At 45.4% G+C, this 27,988-nt stretch overlaps 1 protein-coding gene across 1 annotated transcript in view; it reads right to left on the bottom strand.

Moving 5' to 3' along the window:
• LOC119406503 (solute carrier family 23 member 1) overlaps window positions 1-27,988 on the bottom strand; it is a 101,790-nt gene that overhangs the window by 12,118 nt on the left and 61,684 nt on the right. Inside the window, exons 9-10 of the mRNA XM_037673250.2 lie at window positions 4,369-4,510; window positions 1,599-1,852 (exon numbers count right to left, since the gene is read on the bottom strand). Of these exons, the coding sequence (XP_037529178.1) occupies window positions 1,599-1,852; window positions 4,369-4,510 (396 nt within the window). The remainder of the gene's footprint in view (window positions 1-1,598; window positions 1,853-4,368; window positions 4,511-27,988) is intronic.

The following is a 27,988-nucleotide window of genomic DNA, read 5'->3' as shown; positions in this document are numbered from 1 at the left end:
GCGCTCGTTTGTCCACTTCACTGTGTCCGTGTCTACTGTGCGCGCTACAATTTCACCATGACTTCTCTTTTTATTATGTGATGTGTAGGAGATGTTAGCGCTTTTGTATGGCGCCAGCTACTCCTTTTCACAGATAACAGGATACGTGATAATCACAGCAACGAAAAGAAAAAAAAAACATAAAAGAGTACCTAGGCAGAGTTCATATAGGTCTATTCACATAGCAGCACGAAAAAAATAACAACAAAAGACACAGTCCCGTCACATAACACTACAGTTCACATAAAAAAGTCACACGAACACTATATGCTGTAAATAATACTACACAACGTACAGTCATGTAACAGCACTGAAATTGGCAAAGTCCAGTCATACAGACACCGAATGAGTTCACACATGAAATGACACGGTCAGGTCAAATTACATGCACAAAATAAGCCTAAAAAGGGCTTCGGGTGGATAAACGCGCCTCGAGTTTCGATAAAATTTTGTAATATCACAGTATCTTTGGGGCGGCCTAGGCCCGGGTCACGAATTTGCCGGAGTTCTTGATTAATGTTGTTACCACCACCATAATTTCCATGTATACGACTAGCCTCAATATCACTAAATGGCTTTGAGGATGTCCGTTTTTTGACACTCCAGTAGTGAGTGAGTGAGAAAGGTTTTATTGAGAAGCTGGAGATGTTGGCCTGGCTATTCGCCTGACATGCTACTCCAGGTGCTGGGTGATGATTATGATATATATACACTGATAACCACTCACACATACTACATAGATTACACTGTTTACAAAGTTTCGGTCAGGCTTGTGGCCCGCAATAAAGTCAGCAGCGCTTTCGTGGCGCGTAACGCACAGGTGCTGCTTTGCCATGGGCCCAGAATGTGCCGCAGTTCTAAACACGAGTCCCGTTGAAGGTGCAAGGCCGCCTTCAGAAATCGTCTTTCTGATGTGTATCGCCTGCGTTCACACAGAACGTGTTACAGGTCTTCTAGGACGTTACATTGAACGCACAATGGCGAGTCCGACAGTTTGATTTTGCTCTTGAAGTAATGAGTGTAGGCGACGTTTAATCTGATGCGGTGCAAGCATGTTTCCTCCTGTCTGTTGAGGTCTCGCGTCACATCGAAGGCGCACGATGGACCAATTTTGTAAAGAGGCCCATACTGGTCACTGGCATCTGTCCATAGGGATCGCTGGAAGCGCAAAGCATGTGCCGATACGAGTGTCGCCGCGTCTTTTCTCGAGAAAGGTATTTCAACCATTTCCCTCGAGGCGTCATGTTCAGCTTTGGCAGCGTCATCAGCCTGGACGTTGCCTTGTATTCCGCAGTAGTCCAGTGGTGACATCAAAACTAAATGTGCATAAGTGCGAGAGGACCAAAAACAGCGCGCACACGCACACATTTGCGCAAGCAGTGAAGAAAGTGAGGAATCAAGGATCCATTCGTTCATGGCGAGATGAAACGGCAGCAATCATATTCTTGACGCACACATTCTAAAAAGCGTTAGGTAAACCAAAAGTTATGAGCCTAATACTTCTTTTTACAATCATTGATGAAGAGTATCTCCAAAAGTGCGTTGGACTCGGAGCCCACCTTCGTGACGGCAATGATGCTGATGTTCGTGGAGTACGAGGTGAGTCCGCATCCTCCACCCCAGATGCCGGCCACGATGCAGCCCAGTCCTTCCATCCAGATGCCGCGATTGATGGCATGCGTCGGTGGAGTTGGAACTTGTGAGAGCCTTGCGCATGCGTAGTAGTCGCCCACGGACTCCACCACTGAGGACAGGATAGCCGACAGCATGCCGAGTACCACTCCCACCGACACCCGGGGCATACCGAATTGGCCTGCGAGGTACAACGCGTTCGCTTGCTATGGGCACGGTGCAACCACCGCTGTAGTGCTGCACAAGATCTTGGGACACTACAGGGGAGCATAGAAAATAATTCCACCCAAAATAGGCTGCCACAGCTGTGGCATCATGTTCTGCTGCATCGCGTAAGCATACTAACTTCGACGGAAGAGGGGCCACAGAAGCAAAGTTCAGTCAAGGTATAAAGAGTGTAACACTTTTCCGAAGCCAATTTCTCAGCTTTCCTTCAATGCAAAAAGCTGAGTTACGTGTCATTTCCGTCCTTGTTTAAGCTGCTGTCGTGTTCGCTCCACAAACACACGCTCCCACACAATCAGGTTTGAGATGCCCACGCGCAATTTGTCCGCTGTTCAGAGATTTCGAAACCCTCCAAATCATCATCATCATCATCATCATCAGCCTGTCTACGCCCACTGCAGGGCAAAGGCCTCTCCCATGTTCCGCCAATCAACCCGGTCCTGTGCTTTCTGCTGCCACGTAATACCTGCAAACTTCTTAATCTCATCTACCCACCTAATTTTCTGTCTCCCCCTCACGCGTTTGCCATCTCTTGGAATCCAGTCAGTTACCCTTAATGACCACCGGTTATCCTGCCGACGTGCTACGTGCCCGGCCCATATCCATTTCTTCTTCTTGATTTCAACTATGATGTCATTAACCCCCGTTTGTTCCCTGACCCACTCTGCTCTCTTCCTGTCTCTTAAGGTTACACCTATCATTTTCCTTTCCATCGCTCGCTGCGTCGTCCTCAATTTAAGTTGAACCCTCTTTGTAAGTCTCCAGGTTTCTGCTCCGTAGGTAAGTACCGGTAAGATGCAGCTGTTATATACCTTCCTCTTGAGGGATAGTGGTAGATTACCTTTCATGATTTGATAATGCTTGCCGAATGAGCCCCAACCCATCCTTATTCTTCTAGTTATTTCACTCTCATGGTTCGGCTCCGCGGTTACTACCTGTCCTAAGTAGACGTACTCCTTTACGACTTCCAGTGTCTCGCCACCTATCGCAAAGCGCTGTTCTCTACCAAGATTGTTCCACATTACTTTAGTTTTATGCATATTAATTTTCAGACCTACTCTTCTACTTTCCGTATCCAGTTCAGTAATCATGAGCTGCAATTCGTCTCCCGCGTTACTCATCAATGCAATGTCATCAGCGAATCGTAGGTTACTGAGATACTCTCCATTGACTCTTATCCCTAGCTCTTCCCAATCTAGGGCCCTGAAAACCTCCTGTAAACACGCGGTGAATAACATTGGAGAGATCGTGTCTCCCTGCCGTACGCCCTTCTTTATTGGGATTCTGCCGCTTTCTTTATGGAGGACTATAGTGGCTGTGGATCCGCTGTAGATTTCTTCCATTATGAATACACCCTCCAAATAGTTTCTAATAATGTACAACCGTTTCTCGTTCTGTGCTGTAGTACAACTCGGTTGTGTGGAATAGCACTTGCAATATGAGTAGTGCCAGGGAAAAAAAAAGTGCAAGGACAATCACTACCCAAAAGACAAAGCGAACTCGGCAGAAGGTAGGCCCGACGACCGCGGCCATTTTTAAATTGCACGGCCAGATCTCGGAAGTTTAGGTAGAGCGTCAACATCGTTTTTTGCAAGTGGCCGAGCTGTTGACTGACTATAGGCATCTGGTCGACCAGCAGCGTCGAACATTTGTGACCGATGAACTTGTCGACATCGTGCTTGGGCCACACGCGGCCCAAGCATTTGCCAGCAATGGCAAAAGCACGCCCGATACTCTTTTGCCGACATTTTCCACTCGACTTAGAGTGACGTTTACATTCTCTATTTCATGCAAGCGTTACCTGTTCACTGCGCCGCTAGAAGGTCAAAGCTTTGGAGACGTCGGCGAGCGTAGTTCTGAAAGCGAGTTTTGAAAGAGTGGCGTCGTTTGTGCGCGCGTTCATCCAAATGCAACGACTTCTGCTGCGCAGGATGCATTTACATATATGTTGACGTACAATAACACATGCGTGCACGTAATTGACGTCAGCATGTAGAGTACATATATGTGCTCCCTGCGTTATTATGATTTTGTAGCGGAATGCGCATTTTAGACAAAAAGAGGCAGCCAACCGTGCTCATCACTGGTTCACCTCCCTGGCTGTCATTTATACTTCTTCTCTTCTCACTTTCAGGCAGTTCTTCTTACTAGAAAAAAAAAGCGCGGGTAAATTACTCCTCCCTCCCTCTCTTTCGAGTAAAGGTGTATAATTTCTTTTCAGATTTCTGTCATGCAAAATTGAAATGGACTCGGACAGAATGTAAAGTAAGACAGCCGAAGAGAGCGAATCGAGTAGACGATAACTTTTTTCATGTCTGTTGTTTCTTTTCTGTGGCGTCATTTTCAAAATGAATCAATACCATCTGGGCAAATTGTGTCTTCTTCTTCTTCACTGGTTCCCAAAGGGATGTGTGCGTAAACCTATATACATAATATAACGGGAAGTACGGAAAGTGTGGAAGCCTTGCTCACCTGGGTATGGCACTCTTATCCATGGGCTTTTCTCGATGATACTGGAGCGGAGGTCAGTCCGAGCGGGATCACCGGCAGGCAGGTACTCCGTTTCGGTCATCAGGTAGCAGGCTCCCCAGGAGATAAGGATTGCTAGCAGAATCTGAAAGGAAGCACTACGCTCAGGCACCGAGACCATGTTACTTGCAATAGCGCTTTTCTGGAGGCTGGCTATTAAAAGGAAAAAAAAAAAGTAATCCCTGCACCCACCGATGCGTATGTGAACGCGTGGCTACTTTTTAGCAGCTGACATGAACCATGATGTTGGAGCCATGAGCAACGGTAAATAAAATGTATTAAGGCTAGCGTATTTTGCACAATACCCGCGTGGTGTATGACTGAAGATGAAAGCCAGCTATAAACACAACGGACGCAGAAAAAGAAAGCGACAAAAGCCTTTGTCTTCAATCATGTACCAACTGGCCCAACTCTCACCATAAGTCGTGTAGAATGTCCGCGATCCTTAATGAGTCGGATGAAACGAATTACGTGCTTCATTAATGTACTGAGCGATCGAACTGAACGCACCTGTAATCCGACAGCCAATGTAGACACACCTTCCTTACACGTCACCGGCATGAAGCATGGCGGATGTGGGGGGTTATGGCCGATTATGAATGAAGGGTGTCGTGCAACATGACCAAAATCAAGTCAGTACCGGAGTCTTTGCGAGCGAGCACATATTCTTGCGCCTGGCCATGCATTGAGGACATTGAATGGAAAAGCTTAGCCCAATGATGGTTTTGAGCACGGCGTACTATGTGCCGGCATGGATGCGGCGAAAAGTGGTGAGTGCAGTAAGAACCACGAATAATAGAGGAACATCGACATAGTATGTGGCTGCGGCTGCACCGATTTGTTAAAGGCGCGATAGAAACTTGAGCTGGTTGACAGGGATTAATCATAAAAGAAAGGAATGTTTCTGGGCGTGTCTTCTCGCCTTCCCTTCTTTTATAAGTGTTCGTATTCCAGCCATATTGCAGTTAATATTGTTCACATTGCAGCCAAAAAGGCACTCGTTGGAAAATATTTGCGATGAGAATCTCATTGAGTACTACACACATTCGAGATCTTTACTAAAAAACTCTTGCACAGCTTTTTAAAGGAACAAAACGAAAAGCACGTTCAGCAATTGCATCCAAGATTGAACATTGCGTAAAAATGTTGCTTATGCGCACTTTAACGGAGACGTACAGTCGCTAACAAGATTCTGGGGGCCACGGCACCAGCCAAGAATAAAAACTTATTCTATAGCGCAACTCCACAGCGTATAAATTACATACCATTCGTCGGACATGCTCTATTAGCCTGGGCAGCTCGATTTCAACGAAGATACTCGGGTTGCAAAGAAAAAAAGTTCTTATTTGAGGCACCACTTGGTCTCCAAACCTTTACTCGTGAGTCATAAAGGTGGCGCATATAAATGCAACTTCATTCCACATTTTCATCTACAAGAACGAAAAAGTTTCAGACACATGCGGCTCCGGTGCACTGTGAAATGTATATCACTGCAGCATTTCTATACGACGATGGCTCATTAACTATGTGACTGCTATTATTCCATCGAGTTCTCTCAGGCCGTGTGTAGAATTAAGGGAAGCTTATTTTTCTGCGAGAAGAATTAAGAAATTTTTGCTATAAAAGTGCTCACGCTTCTCGAGCCGCTCGTTTTTAAGCGAAGGGTAAGCGAAATTGTGTGATTGCGCCTCACACAGCTCACCCTTACAAAAATATGTTTAGATAGTCCATATAAAGTTTGTAGACATCTGTCTATAAAATCAATTGACGTTCTATAGCTGAGTTCTTTAGACTGGTCTATAGACAGTCTATGGAATAGTGGCCGCACTCGTTTTTGTAGACCAGTCTACAAGAAAGTCTAAGTCTATAGATTGGCTATAGAAGGTGTGTAGATTAATAAAAATTCATGCGTTTAAACCGATGTCTGCAGAATGTCTATAAACAAAAGTCTATAGGCTCATATAAATCTACTTTGGTTTACTTTTGTCTATAAAATATCCACAGACAAATGTCTGTAGATTATCCATAGGCTATTCCTATGACCCAGTATATAGAGTGTCTACGGACTTATTACCTCACAAATATACTGTGGTCTACAGATTGCCTAGAGGCAGTTCCTGTAGATTAGTGATGTATAAATTTATCCCAATAAATTCTGGAAAAGAAAACGAAGCAAAGCACACAGAAAAGAATGACAAGCACAAGCGCTGACTTACAACAGAGCTTTAATCAGAAAAAGATACAAAAATATAAAAACTTACGACAAAGCATGCGCGAAAAACAAATGAAGACCCATTTTTGCATACAATGTAACGAAGCTACTTCTCCGTTAATAGAACTTTTACTAGACAGACAATTTATGGTTCATCAAACAAAGAAAATATGGAGGACCAATATTTGCCCCAATTTTTCTCACACAGATACAGCAACAAGGAGAGCATGCACTCGCTTAACAAGTTTAATTGAACTGAAGCTCACATCCACCAACGATAATTTACATATACGTGGTGTGCTACTTCGAATGAATTAAGTTTGTAGTTGTATCTGTGTACTTACTGTTACTACCAGTTCAAAACGTGTTTCAGACAAATGAATTGCCTTACAGTGAGCCTCGTGTACAAACCTAATGAACGAGTGAATGGGAATTTTTTCGAGGGCCTCGTTTCTTTGTTAGACACAACCAAATTATTCGAACAGACAATTAAGCCAGGGAAAGCATAACGGACATTAATTGTCGTCTTTAAAGGGGCACTGAAGAGCAAAACGATTTTTCTCATATTAGTAAATTACTCTTTCACGATACCAAAACCACCACGCTTGCTGCGAGAAGATGCTTAGTAAGCACGAAAATACGCAAAAACAAAATGTGGGTGGCGACGCCACCTTGAAGTTTCCACACCATTCGCCGTGACGTTACATGTTTTGACGGCGCCTACTAGGGACTACGTAGTTCCTAATCGGTAAAAATGAAGTACATTGTCCTCTGAGGGGGCCAGAGACTTGACATACCAAGTTTGGGGTAATTTTATTGAGCAAATGACGCCAAAATAAGATAAATAGACTTTGAAATCAGTGACGTCACGCGGGAAGATTTCGGCGCGAAATTTAAAAATGAAACTTTGACGTTGGTTTTCTCCTCTATTAATAAACCTATGGTGGCGAAATTAACGACATTAGAGTTCTCAGAGCCCAATTTATCGATCTAAACCGATTCATTGTTTCTCTTTAGTGCCCCTTTAATTGTAGTGTAGTAATAATGGCGTACGTTGAAATTGATTACAGTGGACGAAAACTCACCCTTTCCGTCGATGGGATCTGAATCCACAACCTTCTAGTTACACGTCTGGCACTTCCCCGTTTACTTCCTTGGGTACTTATGTATTTGTTATCCGTAGGAGTCTCAGCCAACACCGCACGCAGCTCAGGTGGCGAGTTTGGAACATTCATTTTTGACAGAGGGCATCACGTGGCACTTGATCTTAGCACCACGTAATAATAATAATATCTGGGGTTTAACGTCCCATAACCACGATATGATTATGAGAGACGCCGTACTGGAGGGCTCCGGAAATTTGGACCACCTGGGATTCTTTAACGTGCACCTAAATCTAAGTACACGGGCCTCAAACATTTTCACCTCCATCGAAAATGCAGCCGCCGCGGCCGAGATTCGATCCCGCGACCTTCGGATCAGCAGTCGAGCGCCATAACCACTAGACCACCGCGGCGGGGTCTTAGCACCACATACAGCTGACCAATAAACCCTCGCATGCTAACTTGATGCTTTAAGCCTACCGGGGCGACGCCCTCGCTGAATCTACGAAAGAAGGGGATCTTTTCGATCGTTTTGGTTGTGTATAAAAAAGAAACAAGGCCCTCCAAAAATCCCCTTTTTTTCTTTCATTCACCGCGAAGTCCTTGCCCCGGCTGACTTATGCCTCAAGTTCGCATGCGACGTTTTATCGGTTAGCTGCCGCCTCATGGAAAGATCGCGTGTCACGTGACAAACTCTGGCAAAGAAGAGTGTTCCACACTCACCGCCTTGAGTACGAGTGGCACTGGCTAACACTCCAAGGGACTACACATACATAAATGCCCAGCAAAGCGTACGGCGAAGCGCTTTCCGTCGTAGCTCAATCGGCTGAGCATCGGGCGTTTAGATACCATCAACGCAAAAGGGCGATTTTCCGTTCACTTTATTCCATTTCAATTTAGGCCATTATTACTACACTACAGTTAAAGCCAACAACTAAAGTCCGCTATGCTTTCCCTTGGCTAATCGATTGATTTGGTTGTGTCTGTACACACCCAAGAGCTACGATCCGCGACAGACAGACTAAAATCTTTAATATAGAACAACTACGTCCATTCTTTGCAAAAACGAGCGCGGCACCGTAGACGGCGACGCAGCTACAAACACATAGCCTCTGAGCAGCATGGCGTATGCATGACCGCGCCGTGTGTGTACATGTCTCTCTCTATCTGCACACCCGTCTACTTTTATAAAGTTGATTTGCACGTTAGTTAACTATAACCATGCTTATAACAATAATTGTTGGGGTTTAACATCCAAAAACCACGATTATGAGCGACGCCGTAGTGGAGGGCTCCAGAAATTTTGACCACCCGGGGTTCTTTATACGTGCACCTAAATCTAAGAACACGGGCCTCAAGCACTTCGCGAGCCCTCAAGCAAAGCGACCGCCGCGGCCGGGATTCGATCTCCGCGACCTGTGGGTCAGCAATATTTAGACCACCGTGGCGGGTAACTATGCTTATTGAACGATAACGTCTGTTGCATTTCCACCACAGAAAGGGTACGGGGCGACCAGTAATGTTTAAAAGCAGACTAAATTTTATAGTGACAAGGCATGTGCACGTCATTTCATGCAAGGATGCCGCATTGCATACAGTCAAGGAAGAAGGGCGAAACAACACAAGGCCTGCATAACACAACATAGCATCGCGCAATGCAACGCGTATTCTTCAGGCTGTTTTTAGCTCTAATCGACGCACACAGCAACGGCTCCGCGGAAGCGTATAACGAACACCACAGAAGGCAGTACACTAGTACAAGGCATACTTTCGTATCAAGCACTTCCTCTTGCACATCATCTCTATTATGGCAGCTCGCCGCTCGGGTAATCTTACCTACACAAAGTCGTCATGCACAGTCACGCGATTTGGCAACGTTCTTGAACTCACCGAAGAGCGATATTCGCTGTGGCGACAGTCTCGTCAAAAGGCGCGCGCTTGTGATCTTGTTCAAAGCTTCGCGCTCGTTGGGTCTACGACAACACATGGCCGTCAACGATTCCATGTCAAACAACGATGCGTCCGTCCCGACACGCGGTGTAAGTACGTGTCCACTCCACGACTTCCAGCGACGATACCGGCACGTAATATTAATCAACGTGGTAAAAATACATGCGCGCAACAAACTTATTTCGGCGCTACACACTGCGCTGCAAGAACTTCCTTTACAACGACCCTCAAATGCGTCAACTGCCTGAACGGCTTAAACGCAGTTAAACGGTTAAACGGTTAAACGTCAGTGCGCCTGCGCGCCCCCTGGTCTGAACTGATTGGCTCTCGCTCAGCGAGCGATTTGAAACTGAGTTGCAGCTGCGCGCCCTCTTCCGTTCGTTTGCCGCACCGGTTGTCGCTTTTCTCCCCTTCTTTATCGTGTTCGCTCGCGCGCCTTCACTATTCAAGGCGAAACCCCATATGCGCAAAAATTCACGCGACAGCGACGAGCGATGCTATGAGCGACGAAACGAGCCGTTCGCGCGACGTGTTGCGTGGTCGATTTCGCGCGATCGCTCGCTTTTTCAGATTTGGAATCCGTCGCATGTCCGTCGCTCGTCGCCCGGAAGTGCTGTGCTCAAGCAGCCAATAGCAAAACACCAGAATAAGATGCATCAGTGACGTATTGCTGATTGCCGCCACTTTCTTATCGACGCACATCAACAACAACGTTCATCAACATTACCAACGGCGACGAGCGCAATGTTGACGTTGTTGAACGCGAACGCTGGGACCCGCGCCGTCTGTGACGCGGCTTGGCAGCACCTAGCAGCAGTGATGGAATCGAAAAAAAAATGCTGCAAGACAATGATAAACATTTTATGTACCATTATGCGACAAAACATCGTATTTTACATTGCATACCGCTGAGAATGGGCCACTTTTGGTACGAGTGAACGCCCTCATGCCAGCAACAGTGGAGATCGCTCGCCGAGGGCGTCGCGTGAATGGGGTTTGCCCATCCAAGCGACCGCTTGCGCGAAGACGATCTACGTCGCGTCGCTAGTCGCTGTCGCGTGCATTTTCGCGTATATGGGGTTTGGCCTTCACGGCAGTGCCTGAACGAAAAAGCAACTTCTTAGTGGGGAGGCCGCTTCTGAGCGATTCTTCAATTGTATTTCCAGTGCTTGCTGTTTAAACATACCGTTCGTGGACCATTCGTGTACAGGATATGTAACGAACGGTCCGTTGTTACTACTATCTGTAACAGCTGTTGCCCTCACGGCCGTGTCTGTGTGTATGATCACAAGCATGTGGAAAACTTGAGCCTTTGACAGCGAGTGTCCGCAGTGCCGAGTGATATCTCTTTGAAATTTGCACCGAGCCAGTGTCACCATCGATGCCTCGCCCTTAGGGCGATTCAGTTGGAAGTTCTTTCTTATTGATGTTCCCTGTTAATTTAAATTAATATATTCTAAGCGGGAGATGTAAGCAAGTGCATACACACACTATCAATTTGAAATCGCTTACTGAAACACGATTTAATATTACATTGCACGTAGTCGTAATGAAAACAGAAAAATGCATATTTGTTGAAGAACATCTTAATTAACATATTACCTTCTGAAAATGTCGTGAAAATGAACAAATATAATGAGCTAACGAAAGGGCCACAGCTAATTCGCAAAATATTTTTAACAAAATTGGTTTCTGGGCACAGTGCTTCGTATATGAAAAGAGTGGCGAAATACTGTGTATTGAATAGTAACAAAAATGAAAGCACTGCAGTGGGCCCTGCTATTTGTGTCTTGAAAAAGAGCTGTTGTACTCTGTTCACTGTGTGCCCATCGTCCCGCTTCAAAGCTGCGATTTCCAGTGTTCCACGAAATACATTGCCCTTTGCATTGTAGCAACGAAGGCGGAAAGAACCACACAGTCCTTGCAGTACATCCAGTCGGTGAGCCATAGAGTGCGACATACTTACTGGAAACATCTTTAGTTCTCATGTGAGCATGCGAGTTACGAGGGGAAATATATATGTGCCACGTGCGCCAGAATGTGTTAATGAGATATACAAAAACGCATTCCTGCTCAATTTCACATTGTGGTTCAATTAATTAATGAGCCCCCTTAGTTCTTTTTTAACATACCTTACAGCTGGGGCCCAATGGGCCAATAAGGAGTGCATGCTTAGATGTTATATAAACAAAAGGTAGAAAAATTGCATAAAGTACACACGTCTGATAAAATTTCAATGAAAAACCTTATTTTCAGCAAAAAAAATTAAATAACTCTACTTTAGCTTGTGTCTTTAGACAGTCTATAGACTGGGATTTGACAATAGGAAATAACACCAATTTATCAACCTTTGTATATAGACAATCTATACACTGGGATTAGACAAAACACAAACTTCATCAACTTAACTTTTGTCTATAGATTGTATATAGACTAACAATAGAAAAAAAAGAACCATACGCTTTTTAAAACTTTTGTTTATAGACAATCTATAGAACTCAATTACACAAAAGATGACACGCATTTATAAACTTTTGTCTATAGATTGTCAAAAGATTTTCTTTAGGCAAAATACTAAATCTACATAAAGGCGAACTCGACTACAAGAAGTCTACAGACACTCTATAGGCTGTCTAAATCCATTTTTGTAAGGGCAGACTGGTAATTATCCATACGCGTAACTACAGTTTCTCGTCATCAACGTCTCTAGCTTTTGATGAAAATATCGTTCTCCAGCCGGTTGCTATCTCCTTACACTGCATTTCCGCCCGTATGTCTGGCAGTATGTTCTTTGTACGACAGTGAAAACACGAAACCGCTTTTCCGAAGCAAATGTTTTGTAAGTAGCGCGCCGAATTGAGGAGAGCTTGCTAGCCTTGAACATTTTATGAGCGTTTCGGATCTCTCAGTGGCCAACAGTGTGCTTCTTTATAACTTGGGAAAACGTTGGGTCGTCAAAGACGGCCAAATGTGCTGATCACAATACGAATTCGCCGTTATGCACAAGCTTATGTAATTTCAGAAAGAAAAAAGAAGGTATGCAGCTGTTTTTGTTGCATTCAATCGTGTATTCTTTTTCTAAGAGATGCCTAAGAAATATCTATGCATATGCACCTTGTCGTGGGCAGTAGTGGCGCTCCAGAAGGGCATTAATCACAATCCAGGGACTTCTGCAATTGAGCCATATTCTCGAAAGATATCAGATAACAGTATTCGTCCTCTATGTTGTGCAAACTTCCTGCATGTCTTGATATTCACCGGACCTTGTCTCATTACAGCAGCGGCTTCGTGGGCCGTCGAGTGGACGTATTGCATATTTTCTAATATGCCCCGACTTCAGTGCAGTGCGACTGGACTCCGTGTTTCTTTGTGTTACGTACTCGTGGCATAAGTTTTAAACCGCCTGCTTGTATGATATACGTATTTGAGCTGGCCGTAAGCGCAGTGTGGTTTTATGTGAGTTTTTTATATTTGTGGTTTGTATTATTTAGAATTTCTCTGTGAAAGCGTGTAGCAATTTAAATGCGCCAGCACTTCATAAGCGTCATGTATACCACAACCGCGCGAAGAGCGGCTTGCTTATCTATTTGTTCTTATCGAGGCACTAATGAAACCGAAAGAGGGGTTGCTCCCAGTGCGGGGCTTTGAACTTCGGTGGACACTCCCATTCGATAACCTCTTGAATGTGGAGTCGCAGTCTTTCGGCGGCACCGTGAATGGGTTCGCTAAATATGCGGTATTTCTGATTCTCTTTGTCGAATGACCTAAACCGCTGTTCAAATTCTTCCAGACGGGTTTCGACATACTGCGCGTAGGTGACGCTTGCTAACCTCTGCTTCACGATAACAGAAAAGAAGAAAGCTTCGGAAGAGCAGGAAAGTACGCTACGTTTCCCGACATAAGCTCCGGCGTGAACAATCGCAAGTTCCTCGTGGTGCGGAAGTATGCCGCTCACCATTCGTAATGAAATGTGGCAAACGCACCTACGATTATGTACGAGCGTTTTTATCTGACCGCACGGCAACCATTGGTCTTGGGGAACTTCGGTCGGGCACTATAAGGCTTTCCGGCAGAGGCACTACGCAAGGTTCAGTTTTATCACCTACCCTGTTCAACGTGGCCATGGCAAAACTACCACCACTCCTAGACAAAATTCAAAATGTGCAGCATGCGCTCTACGCCGATGACGTCACAATCTCGGTAAGCAAAGGGTGAGACGGCGCCATTCAAGACGCACTGCAGGACGCTGTCAATGTGGTTCAAGGGTATGCCTTAGCCGGAGGACTCACTTGCGCTGCTGAGAAGTCGGAACTACTGCTGGTGTTTAAACGCCGAAAAAAAAACCAACATATCACCAGACGTTATCGTGCATCTGAATGGAAACCTTATTCCAAGGGTAGATAGACTCCGCATATTAGGACTTCATATACAACAGAACGGCAAGGCCACATATACCCTCCAACTACTGCGCAAACAAATCGCCCAAGTGACTCATATGATTAAGCGCATTACCAACCACCGACATGGACTTCTCGAAAAAGATACTCTCCGATTGGTGCAAGCCCTCATCATAAGCAGATTGACCTCCCCTACCACAACCTTACTCAAACCGAGACAAGCCGGATGGACGCCCTTCTCCGCACGGCACTAAAGGCTGCTCTGCCCAATCACGCGTCCACGCAGCTCCTTCTACCACTTGGGCTTCACAACACCGTACGTGAACTAATTGAAGCACATTTTAACAGCCAAATTGAACGTCTGCAGCGGACAAGACAGGGTTGTCTCATTCTCTCTCGATTGGGATACAGCGTGCCAAACAAACCGCAACAAGAGCCCAAACATCTTTCACTAGATCATCATCATCATCATCATCAGCCTGTCTACGCCCACTGCAGGGCAAAGGCCTCTCCCATGTTCCGCCAATCAACCCGGTCCTGTGCTTTCTGCTGCCACGTTATACCTGCAAACTTCTTAATCTCATCTACCCACCTAATTTTCTGTCTCCCCCTCACGCGTTTGCCATCTCTTGGAATCCAGTCAGTTACCCTTAATGACCACCAGGTCATTTCACTAGATATCAGGAGGAAACTTCAAGTAGCCCCCGTATACCCCGCAATATGCACCCTGATCGACATAAAGGCCGGAGACGAGCAAGAGTAAAAACTCTAATGCGACTCGTAGGTGACGGCACATCTAACGCACCAGTCCTTTACACTGATGTGGCCCGATATCCACAAAAACGGGCCATGTGTCTTGTCGTAGTGGACAACACCGATTCTGTAACGGTATCGGCTACGCTTAAAACCCTGGACAGCGGCACGGCAGAGGAGGCTGCTATCGCCCTGGCTATTATACACGCTTCACAATTACCAGCACCGGACGAACCAATTACCGTGGTTACCGATTCACAAACTGCCTGTCGGAACATAGCGAAAGGAATGGTCACACCCTACACACACCGTATCCTGACATCAATACACCCCACTTTGTTACACAGGGTGCGTATCGTCTGGACACCTGGACACGCCTCTCTCCATGGCAATGAACGCGCTAATGCGGTAGCTCGAGAGCTCACAAATCGGGCGCCATCGGAAGAGCTGTCCAACGCAGACGATGCACCAACAGCACCACTCAACTACACTGAAACGCTACAACACTACCGACAAAGCCGCATGTACTTCCCACCACCACACAAATCACTCAACCGAGAAGACGCTGTTGCCTGGCGGCAGCTTCAGACTAATTCATTCCCCTGCCTTTACATCCTTCATCTCTTCCACCCCACACAATATCCCTCATACTGTCCCTATTGTGGAGCGAAGCCCACGGTGTATCACTGCACGTGGGAATGTCCACAGCCACCGGGCTGCCGCTCTATTCCTTCACCCTCACAATCCTCTTGGGAGACTGCGCTGACCAGCTCAGAGCCGCAGGAGCAGCGTCGGCTGATCCAGCGGGCACGTTGTGTGGCGCGAGCCAATGGGGCCCTGAATTAAGGGCTCCACCCAACGAGGATAATCCTTGAGGCCTTCACAAATAACAGTTTTCTCTCTCTCTCTCTCTCTATGCAAGGCTCAAGCTCCAGGGCACGTGTTCGATTCGCAGCCACCGCAGTCGCATTTTGATGGCGGCAAAATGAAAAGGAACACCTGTGTGCTTAGACTTAGATGCACGTTAAGGAACCCCAGGAGGTCGAAGTTAATCCAGAGCCTCCCACTATATTCGGCTCGCCTTATAATGATATCGTGGTTTTGGCACGTAAAATCCCAGAAATTATTATTATAGTAGTCTCATTTATTGTTAATATTATTATTATTAGGTGCATGGCGGGCTTTGTCTAACGCACTAAGATGACCAGTTATATCCGTGACGTATGCTAGGTCCCATAACAACCTCTACTGTAGCTCCGCAATGCGTCTTCGTTCGTCTTTTAGAAACTGGTGATGTCGTCGTTTAGCGTCACAGAATGATTCAAAAGATTCCCATGGCTTAACCAATGGACTCCAGTGTAATACGGGACACTCGCGTGGCCTCTTTCTACCTTATAAACTCTTGAAATCTTCTACGATTCAACCCGTAAGAACGTGTGAAGTTCATAACTGATGTCACAAACCGCGTAACATGCTTGAATTTCGCAGCCTTGGCACAGAGCGTTTCCTGGAGCCGCACCAGTGGTACTCCTTATATTCTGCTTCTCTGTACGTCTTAACGCGAAGGCTCCGTTTCTCTTTTCTACTAGAGCAGGGGCTCATCTGTTTAGACAGGTGCGAGCTTTTCCTACGGTAGGTCGAGTTTCTCGACGACGTTTTTTTTAATGCGAAGCATATCTTACCAAACCAAAGGCACTTTGACCGTATCTATCTATCTATCTATCTATCTATCTATCTATCTATCTATCTATCTATCTATCTATCTATCTATCTATCTATCTATCTATCTATCTATCTATCTATCTATCTATCTATCTATCTATCTATCTATCTATCTATCTATCTATCTATCTATCTATCTATCTATCTATCTATCTATCTATCTATCTATCTATCTATCTGCGTGCGTCTGGACGCTCTCGTGGTCCTCTCCTTAAGTTTGTATATACTAAAATTGGCATATGAGGACATGAGTATTACAAACACGATTCACAGGTTATTAGATGAATAACGTGACTTCTCTGTCGCGTGCATCATGAAACCCTTTTCATTAGTCATGTGTGGCACATACCCGCATACTGCGGCCCGTAATATGCGGGTATGCGCCACAGTTGATTCACAGTCTCTTTCCCACCCCCTCTCGTTTCCTAACGCGGAGTATAACAGGCCAGAAAATTGATTCAGGTCGACCTCTCAGCTTTTCTGCCACAGTAAACATTTCTCTCTATCTCAACAAAAGAAACAGCGAGAATACACTTTCTAAATGTTAACGTGACAGCGCTAAGGAGCCCGTGTCGCAGATGTAATGCGGTGCCGGCGTCGGCGGCGTTGTCGATGAGCGAAAAATTCCGATGGAATCAACGAATAAAAGTCTCGGCTGAAGCTGGAATCGAACCCAGGAATTCTGCATGGCAGTCAAGTGTTTTACCACGGAGTCCCGCAAGTGTTTCAAATTGCTTGGGAAAAGACCGTACGAGAGCTTCGAGTCGGAGCACCGCCAGTTGTGTTTGCAGTTGTGTTTATCCGCTTTTTTAACAATAGTAAAGCGTTGCTCGAATAAACGTCGATGACCGACACCTATGATATGCACATCATCACAGGCGTCGCTTCGCTGTGATAAGACTGCGATGACGCTGCGATGAGGCCTTTGCCTATCGCGAGTGCCGGCGTTACTTTGCACGATGAGATACCCTTCCCACGCAAGTGTAGTCGGCATGCCTGGGAAGCCAACACAATGACGTCGATCCACCTTGTAAAGTTTGGCTCAAAGCTAAAAAATCCGGCTTAGACTGACACTCGCTGACTGCTTCGCATGAAATCGATTCCCACAAAGCGTGTGATCTGCCAGTTTCTTTTTTATTTTCTTCGCATTCCTCTTCCTGTTATTCGTGTATGTACTGAACACACCTTTGCAAGTTCCGCTCGGTAAGATCAAAGCTTTAATCCACACCTCGAACAAAAACAATCCGAGTTGTGTCCTTCATTACGTGTACTCGGCCGAAACTAGGGATGAACATAGGTGAACTGCCTGTAACGGGCCCACAACTGTTTTGTTGAGCCGCCTGTAATAATATGCAAGCATCTCTGGACCATCGTTTTTGAGAAGCTCAAATCGCAAAAGGTCGGCTCCTCAATTCTCAAAAAACATTTCAACATACTAGCGCAGAGTGCTCATCTTAAAGTAATCTTTCCATTGCCACCTCGGCTAGTCTTCAGACGGTCTCGCAATCTGCATGACATCCTAACTTCATCTAAAACAAGGGTTCCCGATAATGTTGGTTGCCGACCTTGCAAAAAACCACGATGCAAGGTTTGCGCGCATATGACGACGTCACACATTGCTAAAAGCACTGCTTCTGATTTCTTCTACAAAATTAAAGGAAATTTTGCGTGTGACACTGACAATTGCATCTATTTGCTCGAATTTTCCGTCTGCAAATTACAGTGCATTGGACAAACCGAAACGCCCTTCAGATATCGGTTCAACAACCACAAGTGTCATGCTGCCACCATTCCTAACCTTCCGCTATCAAAACACGTGCACATTCCGGGCCACTCTTTTGATAATATTACAGCTACAATCCTTCAATCTGGTTTCCGTTCCCACCACGAAAGAGAGCTTCGAGAATCGTATTTAATCTATAAGTTTACAGCCGTCACTTGTGGTATGAATGAAAGCGCTGGCAAACTTTCATTTTTACCCATTTAGTTTCCTAAACACTCTTGACTACCCCCGCTATTATTGCCGCTATACTTTCACGCAGATAGATTAGTTCCCTGTTTGAGCTTTGCTGCATCATGACAAGATGTTACACCCGCGTTTATGTTTATCGATAACTTGCTCGCAGTTGCACCTATGACGTGCTATTGACGTTTGTGCCGGTGACACACGCGTTATGTGGCTTCATCATTTTTTACTCATTGTTAATCATTTTTTACTCTTTTATTTGTTTTGTCTTGCGCAAGTGCGCACGCGCGTATTCTCGTTTTTTCTTGTCCTATCACGCGCACTGTTTCCCCACGTGCTTTTAAGAAGCGCTTGTCAGCCATTAACAGCGCTATGATACGTTACTGCGCATTTTATATTGCGGTACCGTCGCATGTTCGCATCACTCCGACGAAGGCCGGTCCCGCGGCCGAAACCTCAGTCCTTTACTGAACAATTTTTCCTACGTGCTTGATTTTTTTTAACTATATATATATATATATATATATATATATATATATATATATATATATATATATATATATATATATATTTGGTAAGAACGAGATCAGTTATTTAAAAGGTGGAGCCGTTTACTTCCCACGCGGTCGACTACCGCGCAATGGGTAAAATATGCGAAACTAGCCACAAAGGGCAAGCTTAGCCCGCCTCGCGGCTTCCAATATTTGCAAATTTTCTTCTGCTTAGGCCGTGATATTGGTCTTGGCGACATCTGTCATTCAAAAGTCCATTTTACGGGTTGCCGAATTGCTTAAATTTCTAGTGCAGGAACGTCCGTTTTGGTTAGGTCGATGCATAGATATATAGATGCGTTCTTTGAGCGGGTTATTCTTTCGTCCTGTTTTGCAGTCCGATTCTTGCTTCCTTTTCATGGACGGGGCAATATGAGTGACACGCGATTTTACGAGGAACGCGAAGAGGCTTATGAATGCCACTCTGACGCTGTCATTTTAAGCGCGGATGTCTCGTTCGGAAGTGACGCAGCAATCGACCTGCTGGTCCCGGGAAGCCTGAAAGGCTCTTCTCGATATGACAAAATACATTTTCACTCTTCAAAGAGTAACAGACAAAAAAAAAAATTCGGAAGTGATGACTTAAAACAAAAACAAGGAAGCGAAAATCGACAGGAGAAGGAGAGACGGAGGGAGAGAGGGAAGGATACGAAGAAGGAGATCTGGTTGAACTCAGCATACATACAAGATTTATAACGTTGTTGTTGTTGTTGTTGTTGTTGTTGTTGTTTCGGCGTTTTGTGCTTTCCAAGAAACCGAGCAGGCTATATCCACTACACGGAGAAAATACTGCTCTGCAGGCGGTCTTTCGTACGCAGGAAAAAAATTGAGCAGAATAAAAAGGAAGGCTTCTGACACGCTTCAGAGTCTCAAACATTTTCGTCGTCCTCGTTCCCTGGCGAAAAACCACTTGCAGGGAAATTGTTCCAACGCCCACTGGACGTGATGTTATAGCCGGGACTGCCACATTTCTTCGAACAAAGGGAACAACAAGCGAGGAAAGAATGTCTTTAAGGTGCGGCGAGGGTTCGCCGGTGGCGGCGCCGATTTTTAATATCCGCTCTACAAACACGACGTTTCTTTATTAGTCGTTTTTGTAGCGTCATTCCTGGCATAAATCATGCTTTATAACTTTGAAATTCCCGATTCGGCTCTGGCAACTCCTCACGCGTGGCAGAAACAACTGTTAGCGTATATATGGACCTGCTGCTCTGGTTTCCAGCCTGTGCGGCTGCTTTAACGTTGCGTGGGTTTCTGTGCTTTTCCTATATGGGCTCCGCTGTGATTTTCTTTCACTCTTCTGGCGCGGGGTTCAGAACAGTGGCACAAGAATTCATAGATATTGTGATTCCTGGGTTATAGCCTACTGACTGATGCATTCTATTCTCGTTCTTTTTTATTTCTCATTTGCCTGACTCTTTCCGAGCCGCAGATCTTTTTTTGTAGGGCATGACACACTATGGCATGTCATACCGAACTTTCGTTAGAAACATTTCAACTGTGCGGTCATAGTGTTGTAGGTTCTACAAAATAAGCTTTAGGAGAACTAATAAATGTTTTATAATGCTCTTATAATGCATTTGCCTTCAGAAGCAGCGTCGAGGATGTTTACAAAGCTTAGAGACCATGCCCTGTCGTTTTACTTTCATGCAATCCGAACTTCTCTGCGTATTATAGAGATATTGCTTTCCTTTTCAATCACGCTTAAGATCATTCTGTGCAATTTGCCTGCCTCGTCACCAATACAGGGAAAACTCGCTGTTTTCCCCGCGCCAAAAGGAATAAGGGCACCCGAGTAGACAACATCGTCTAGGCTGAAATCACCCGCCTTTAGTTCCCGGGAAATGAATGAATGAAAGAAAGAAAGAAAGAAAGAAAGAAAGAAAGAAAGAAGGAAAGAAACAAGGAAAGAAAGAAAGAAAGAAAGAAAGAAAGAAAGAAAGAAAGAAGGAAAGAAAGAAAGAAAGAAAGGAAGAAAGAAAGAAAGAAAGAAAGAAAGAAAGAAAGAAAGAAAGAAAGAAAGGCACCTTTATTTCTTTCCAGGAACTAAAGGTGGCTTTCTTCCTTTCTCCTGCTTTCCTTCCTTTGGCTTAGTTTATTTCTCTTTCTACTCATTCATTTATTTCTCCTTTATTTTTTATTCATGTTTAGCTCATCATGAGTTTTCTGTTTCGTGATTTGTGTCCTTTCTTACCCGCCGTGGCAGCTTTGCACGTAACGTGTCGCGCTGCTAAGCTCGAGGGTGCGGGTTCGATTCCCGGCCACGGCGACCACATTTTGATGGGGGCAAAATGCAAAGAACGCCCGTGTACTTAGATTTAGGAGCACGTTAAAGAACCCCAGGTTTTCCAAATTTCCGGAACCCCCCACTGCGGCGTCTCTCCTAATCATGTCGGGGTATTGGGACGTTTATTCTTATCATTATTAGTGTGTCGTTTCTTGATTTTGATTCATTTTCGGTTATTCCTTTTCACTGCTGCCATTCTTCGCTTCAAGTATATTTCCTTCCTTGGTGCTTTTTTGTGCTATCCATTCGTTCACTGCTCTCGTTTTTTTTTTGTACAAAGAATGACTGAGCGCTTAATCAGAGCCAGAGCAGCATTGGGCGTATCAATATTAAAAAGTGATCATACCGATATTATGTCTTGTTGAGCCCGAGTGCAAGTGAACAGATATTTATTTGCTATAGGCAACAAAAACCTAACAACTGAAGACCACTTTGTGGAAGTTCGGAACTGTTTTTGCTTTCAGGTCTATCTAAACCATTTAAAACTGAGAGAAAGAAACGACATACCATTCCTATGCATGTGTAACTATCTCACTTATACGCTTACATGTACACGGGCAGCAGCTGAAAGTTTGTACACGTTTGAAGTTTGAAGAAGCTATGCTTCACTAAGTAGGAACAGACACACGTCGATCCGTTAAGCGAATGCCACGTGATCATGAGAACGTTCCTGTACTCTTAAACGCTTTTAGCGACAGCTGCTGCCAAAGAAAAAGATGCAGCATCTTTTACGTCAATTACAACTCTCTTGCAATTTGAATAAGCATCCCAAATCAGACACGCGTTAATCGCAGCGCTCCTCCGTTTGCAAGCGGGATATGTACGTACAGGCGCTCACAGAATAATTTGGAACGCTGGACGGGAGGCGGCTGGCCGACAAGAACGCGGCGGCGGAAAAACACATGACCGTGAAAATAATCTGCATTTCGTGAGCTAATTCAGACGTGGCAGCACATCAGTTTGTTTCAACGGTGTAAACTTGACACGATATGCACGGCGCCGTTAGTCACAAAAAGAGCCAGGAAAAGTTCAGGTCCAGTTCCTGGATTTTGGGCAGTGTTGTGATCGTCAATACAGTGATGGCGCACTGCCGGGCAATGATGAACAGCCGGCCATTTTTCAGACTCCACGGCATGTAGACGACGCTTCAGGAAACATTGGGCAGAGTATCGAACGCGTTTGGTAGTTTTTCTGTTTTCGAATTGCCGGTTTGCGCTCTAGCACTCGGTCAGAAGTCAGCTGTCGTCGTAGAAAAATTGACTTCTAGCAAATCACGCGAGCTGAAACCGAACGTTCGTGAACACGAACAAATACTGACCGTGCACAAGATTCATTCCATGGTGCAATAAAGGGCAACGATGGCACCCATAAACGCGACAGAACCGAGCATCCGAGCAATGCATGTCCTCTAACAAGTCACGAGATAGGCGAAAAATGCGCCTGCATTGAAAGCTGTCTCTTAAGAGCCCTGCAAAATATCGAGGAATCTTTTTGTTTGCCTCACCAGCTTGCAGCAGTACGAGTACACTGTTACACTGCTCAGTCGGCATACTGGCAAAGAGCCACTCGCGTGCATCATTTTTCTTATGGGACGGCGGTGTGAATGTGACAAAAATGCGCATATGCTATACGAACACAGAAAACTCTAGGCAACTCCAGCAACGAAATGCGCGAGATAGGAGCATAAAAGCGGAACACATGCACCCCATCGGCACTTTCACATTCGTTTCCAGAGGGTGTCTTGCTTCGGCTGCACTTCAAAGTTGGCGTTGCACAAGCAGGCACAAGTTTGAAAATGCGCAGAGAACTCGCGGAAAGTGCAGATGAATGGAACATACCATGAGTGAACTGAGCCGTGTTACGGGGAAAGATATTGCGCGGCGCACCGGGATCAAGCCAGCGCATCCACGTTGCTCTTATCAAGGAGTGTGATTTCCACTCGCAATCATCCGACCGCACGCGCGAATGAACACCCACGCGCCTGCAGCACATTATTTCGCGTGTCTGCCGGTCGCATTGAGATACGCCGCTTCGATATTCGCGCACGATCTCAAATCGCGGCCTTTGAACTTTTTTCGCATCTCTGCAACGGACCCGTCGACGACATGCGTATACTTTCTTCAAAAATTGTTTCGTAAATTCGGACGGTTTATTTGGATTCCTTTATCTCGAAGTCGGCCCGTATGGGCTCGCGATCGCAGAAAACAGTACCGATCACGTAGCAGGCTGCGAGCGCGTACATTCTGCTGGCCATTTTGCAATGGTGGCCTGAATAATCAGTTATTCGCAAGCGACAGCGTGTTTCCGCAGGAACAGCGTCTGTTTCCTTAACCGCCGCCGCTAAGGGCGCAACTCTTCAAGTAGGCAAATGATTCAGTGAATGGCGTTGTTATGTTTGGGTTTGCTTCTATTCTAGCGCACCATGGGCTAAAGTGCACATACGATGAAGGAAGAGAAGAGTAAAAAGCGCAGTGGTGATGGGTACATGTATTGCGGGCACCATTGAAAAAAAAAAAGAAAACCTTTAAGCTTTCTTTACAATTACTATGAGTCTGCCGACTAAATATACCTTAAAGCGGTGACACTCACCTAAGCGTTGAGAAAGCGCCAATGTATAGAAGACAGTGCACGAGGTTTTTTCTAGTAACTTGGCTCTGCAGTACGACCGCAGCAGTACGAATTTTTCCAACAAAGTTCTACGTCCCTCTCAACAATGCAGCGCGCCCCTGTTGGAGGTTTTCACTAAGCGCAACTAATACTATACATTAGATTATGATAGTATATATGCGCTAGTTCTGCATCATTTGCGATGACACCAAATGGGAGCACGTGCCTGAGCAAATTCTAAACGTTTCACTCGCGTCATGTAAATCGACAACCCGTGGTAAGTGATACATCGTGATACACTTTCGCTGATATCCTTCTCTCCCTGTACATGAATATATGTATTTGTGATCTTTGCTTCACCAGTACACAATGCGGAAAGTAACTACCATGTGTGTGTTTCTGCCTGTGTCCCCATCGTATGCGTTATGCTCGTTTGGCGTGACATAATTAAACTAACGTCGTTAATGGACTACACTTAATACACTGTGCTCGTATAATGCAAGCGTAGCGTACGTTTTGCAGGGAAAAAATGTGACAAAAAGCTGATTTGGAGAGTTAGTCGACAAAACGTGTGGTTGAGCCCGCCGTAGTACATGGCTAGGGATCCGCGTTTTCGGAGTTTATTTTTCTTGAAATTCGGAGGGTGTTTTTCGGAGTTTATTTTATTTTTTTGGCGGAAATTCGGCGTTTATCGAAGTTTATTTTTCGTAAATCGCATTATTCTCGGTACCCCAATATTTTAGAAGCAATGGTATTGCCACGCGGTCGTGACGATGAAGAAGGCTCCAGCAAGACTCGGGAGTACGGAACTCTTTATTCGGGCAAACTTGTGCATGCCCGGAAAATGAACAGTCAAAGTGCGAGCAACTCACGGTGTACACTGATAGTGAGAACTGTCGTCGGCCGTCGAGTAATGTGGTCGTCAGTAAAGCGTATCGGCATTTTATACCTGCGGAATCTAAGATTCTAGCGTTATCGTTAGTGGCCGGGTTAGTTCCAGAATAAACCCCCCTGTTCGCGTTGCGCGCTCAAGCTTATTAGAAGATTCTAAAATAATCTGGAAGGTTCCCAGATATTCGGTTGTGGTTTGCCCAAGCCAGTGGTTATACGCGTGTAACGGACCGGTTACATAAAAATACAAAAAGGAACGTGTGTGGCAATATCTGAACACGAAAACGCACGAAGCGTATTTTAGTTGTATGAAATGTTTAGACGCTCAAACCACGGTTAATTATGAGGTTAGTTAATCAATCATTGATATTCTCGATACAGTTGTTGTGGAGCCTTTTCAATGAGAAATATTTAACATCGTTCTTTCCTGGATGATAGCTAGCCGCTCTGCGTTAAACTTTTCTGGGCCAGTTGACTCGCCATCATCGCCCTCCAAAATTGGTTGTGCAGCGAAGATGTTGAAGACCACCACTGCAAATGCTAAGGGTGGCATGCAGTGCTTTATTGCCTAAGAGTAACAGCATCGACAATCGCGTTGTGGTCGCTACGGTTTGGTGTTGTGGTCGCTGCTGTGGTCGCCCTGATGGTTTCAGAGACCACTTCCGCTACATTAGTGGCCAACAGCACAGACACACGCGACCTGTACCGCTGTTGGTTGATTGGGATCGTTGTACCATGAAGTCCAAAGTTGCCGTGGACAAACGGCAAGAACCATTCATTGTCGGGTTTCGCAATGTCAGCATTAAGGTCGCCGAAGATAACCACGGGTGTTTTCATATATAAGCTGCTATCGCAGCAATCGTTGCGGCAGCTTGCGCAACAGTAATCGTAACCGGGAAATGTATGCGGAGAGTGCTACGTGTTTATTACGCCTTATCATCAATTATGTGCTTTGAATGCTTGTTTTGTGCTTGTTCGTTATTGAAGGGAATGCTGCGCTGCATGTTGCATATATGCGTGATACGAAAGAATATATGCACGTTTCATTTCAATTACTTAAGGATTTCTATTCCGTGATGAGGAGGACGCGAGAAATGCCGACTAACTAAAGGCTAGCATCTTCGCCATGCGGTTTAACTTTTACGGCGTTGCGATGCTGAGCACAAGGACGCGTCTTCGATTCCCGAACATGGTGGCCTCATTTCGATGTGGGCGAGTAATGCGACATGCAGTCATTGATGCTGCTCTGCGTTCTTGCTGTTTGCAGACAGTATTAAGAGCGAGGGAGTTTTGAATTGATTCATCCCTTATCATCTATGCTTGTGGCCTATTCATGCCTTCAGTTCGCGTGCAACGCCGATGATTAGTTCCTCTATCATGTTTGAGAGCACAAATGTAGCTGCGCACAAGTGCCTGCAGCTGTTTCAAAGCTCGCGCATTTCTTTTACAGCCTGCACAGTATCCATCTGCACGAAAAAAAAAATTACCTGAACACTTTGCCATTTTGGTCTAAAACTACTTAATTGAAGTTTGCTTGAAGCATTGTTTTAAGGTTGGCTAAGTAATTATCTTCGCGAACTTGATATTGAAGGATACTCTGAGTCACTGGACAGCGAATATTGTTAAGGCTTTTTCACTTTTGTAACGTGTACCCAATTTTTAAGGCACGACACTATTTAGCTGCAACGGCCTTTATGCAAGCACGTATATCTAATATACTGACCGGGAAACCCCCGGGGTTTGCAATGCCGGGTAAAGTGCGCACAGTGCAAACATACGAAACGAGTATACTATATATTAGCTTCCTTCGTCCCTCTTTCCTCCGCTGACACCATAAACAACACCAATATACCTAGCTTACAAGTCTTCTTTCCTGGTGGTAATTTGCAGAGGAGTAACTAATTTATCACAGTCGTCGGAAGAGGGACCGTGTCGTGTGTTTGGACGACGGTTATTTTTTCTTTGGTAGCCTTAGTCTGGCAATCTTTGACAGAAACTCTGGGCCCGACATTATTAATTCATAAATTAATCCCGCACAAGGAAATAAATAAATGTAATCTACGTAGCGCAGTAACGAAATGCAGCCAGGAAAATGAACGCTTTAACCATTTTCGCAGTTTGTCCGTAGGTTTGTACAGCGTGCCGTATTCGCACAGAAAATCCGAGAAAACGGGCTTTGAAGCAAGATGTAATTTTCTTTTTATTAATCACCGGAGACCATCTCAAAGACACACATTGACGTTGAAACACTCAGGACACATATAAGGCATCTGGCTCGGACTCCCCGCCACCACATAGCCTCTTTACCAGCAGACAGACCACGCGCATCTTTTTGCCGAACGGTAACCGCGTATCGCGAGCCCTTACCAACATGCTTCATGCCCACCGCGAGACCTTCGATTCCTCCGTGGTGCCTGACTCATACCAACATCAGCCTCACAATACCTGGCATCCGGAAAAAAGCGGATATGTCGTCACCTGCCCTTAAACAGCTCGCTTTACTCCTGCTATATGACAAGTACCAAGGCTATGTACACATATACACTGACGGCTCCGTTTTTCCAAACAGCTCAACTGCAGCAGTTGTGATACCGATCAAAGCCACAACAATCAAATTCAAGACCTCCCACCTTACCACATCGACGGCAGCAGAGCTCGCAGCGCTTCGTGTCGCATTACATTTCATTAGTGATGAACGGGCACAAAAATGACTATGTTCAGTGACTCCAAGGTGGCACTTAAGTCTCTTCTGTCACCTTTACGACGCGGCCCACACGAGGAACTTGTATTTGAGATTGCAGAAGAGACGCACCATTTAACTGAGAAAGGGCATGAAATAACTTTTCAGTGGCTTCCAAGTCACTGAGGGATTATTGGCAATGAACGGGCCGATCAAGCTGCCCGTTCCGCCCATACTGTAAACAATCAACTCTTAATACCGCTCTCCAGAACTGACGCTGCACGGAAGCTCCGCGTGCTTGCTCGCTAACTCACCACGTCGCAGCGGAACGAGCCACACTTCCAGCACGCATGACTATATGCCCTCGACCCAACTCTCAGCCTTCGAATTCCCCCAGGACTTCGCCGAGGTGACGCTACCCTTCTGTGCAGGTTATGGCTGGGT

Source organism: Rhipicephalus sanguineus, chromosome 1, assembly GCF_013339695.2.
Source record: "Rhipicephalus sanguineus isolate Rsan-2018 chromosome 1, BIME_Rsan_1.4, whole genome shotgun sequence".
Taxonomy (NCBI): domain Eukaryota; kingdom Metazoa; phylum Arthropoda; class Arachnida; order Ixodida; family Ixodidae; genus Rhipicephalus; species Rhipicephalus sanguineus.
This window is presented reverse-complemented; position numbering and strand designations above follow the sequence as displayed.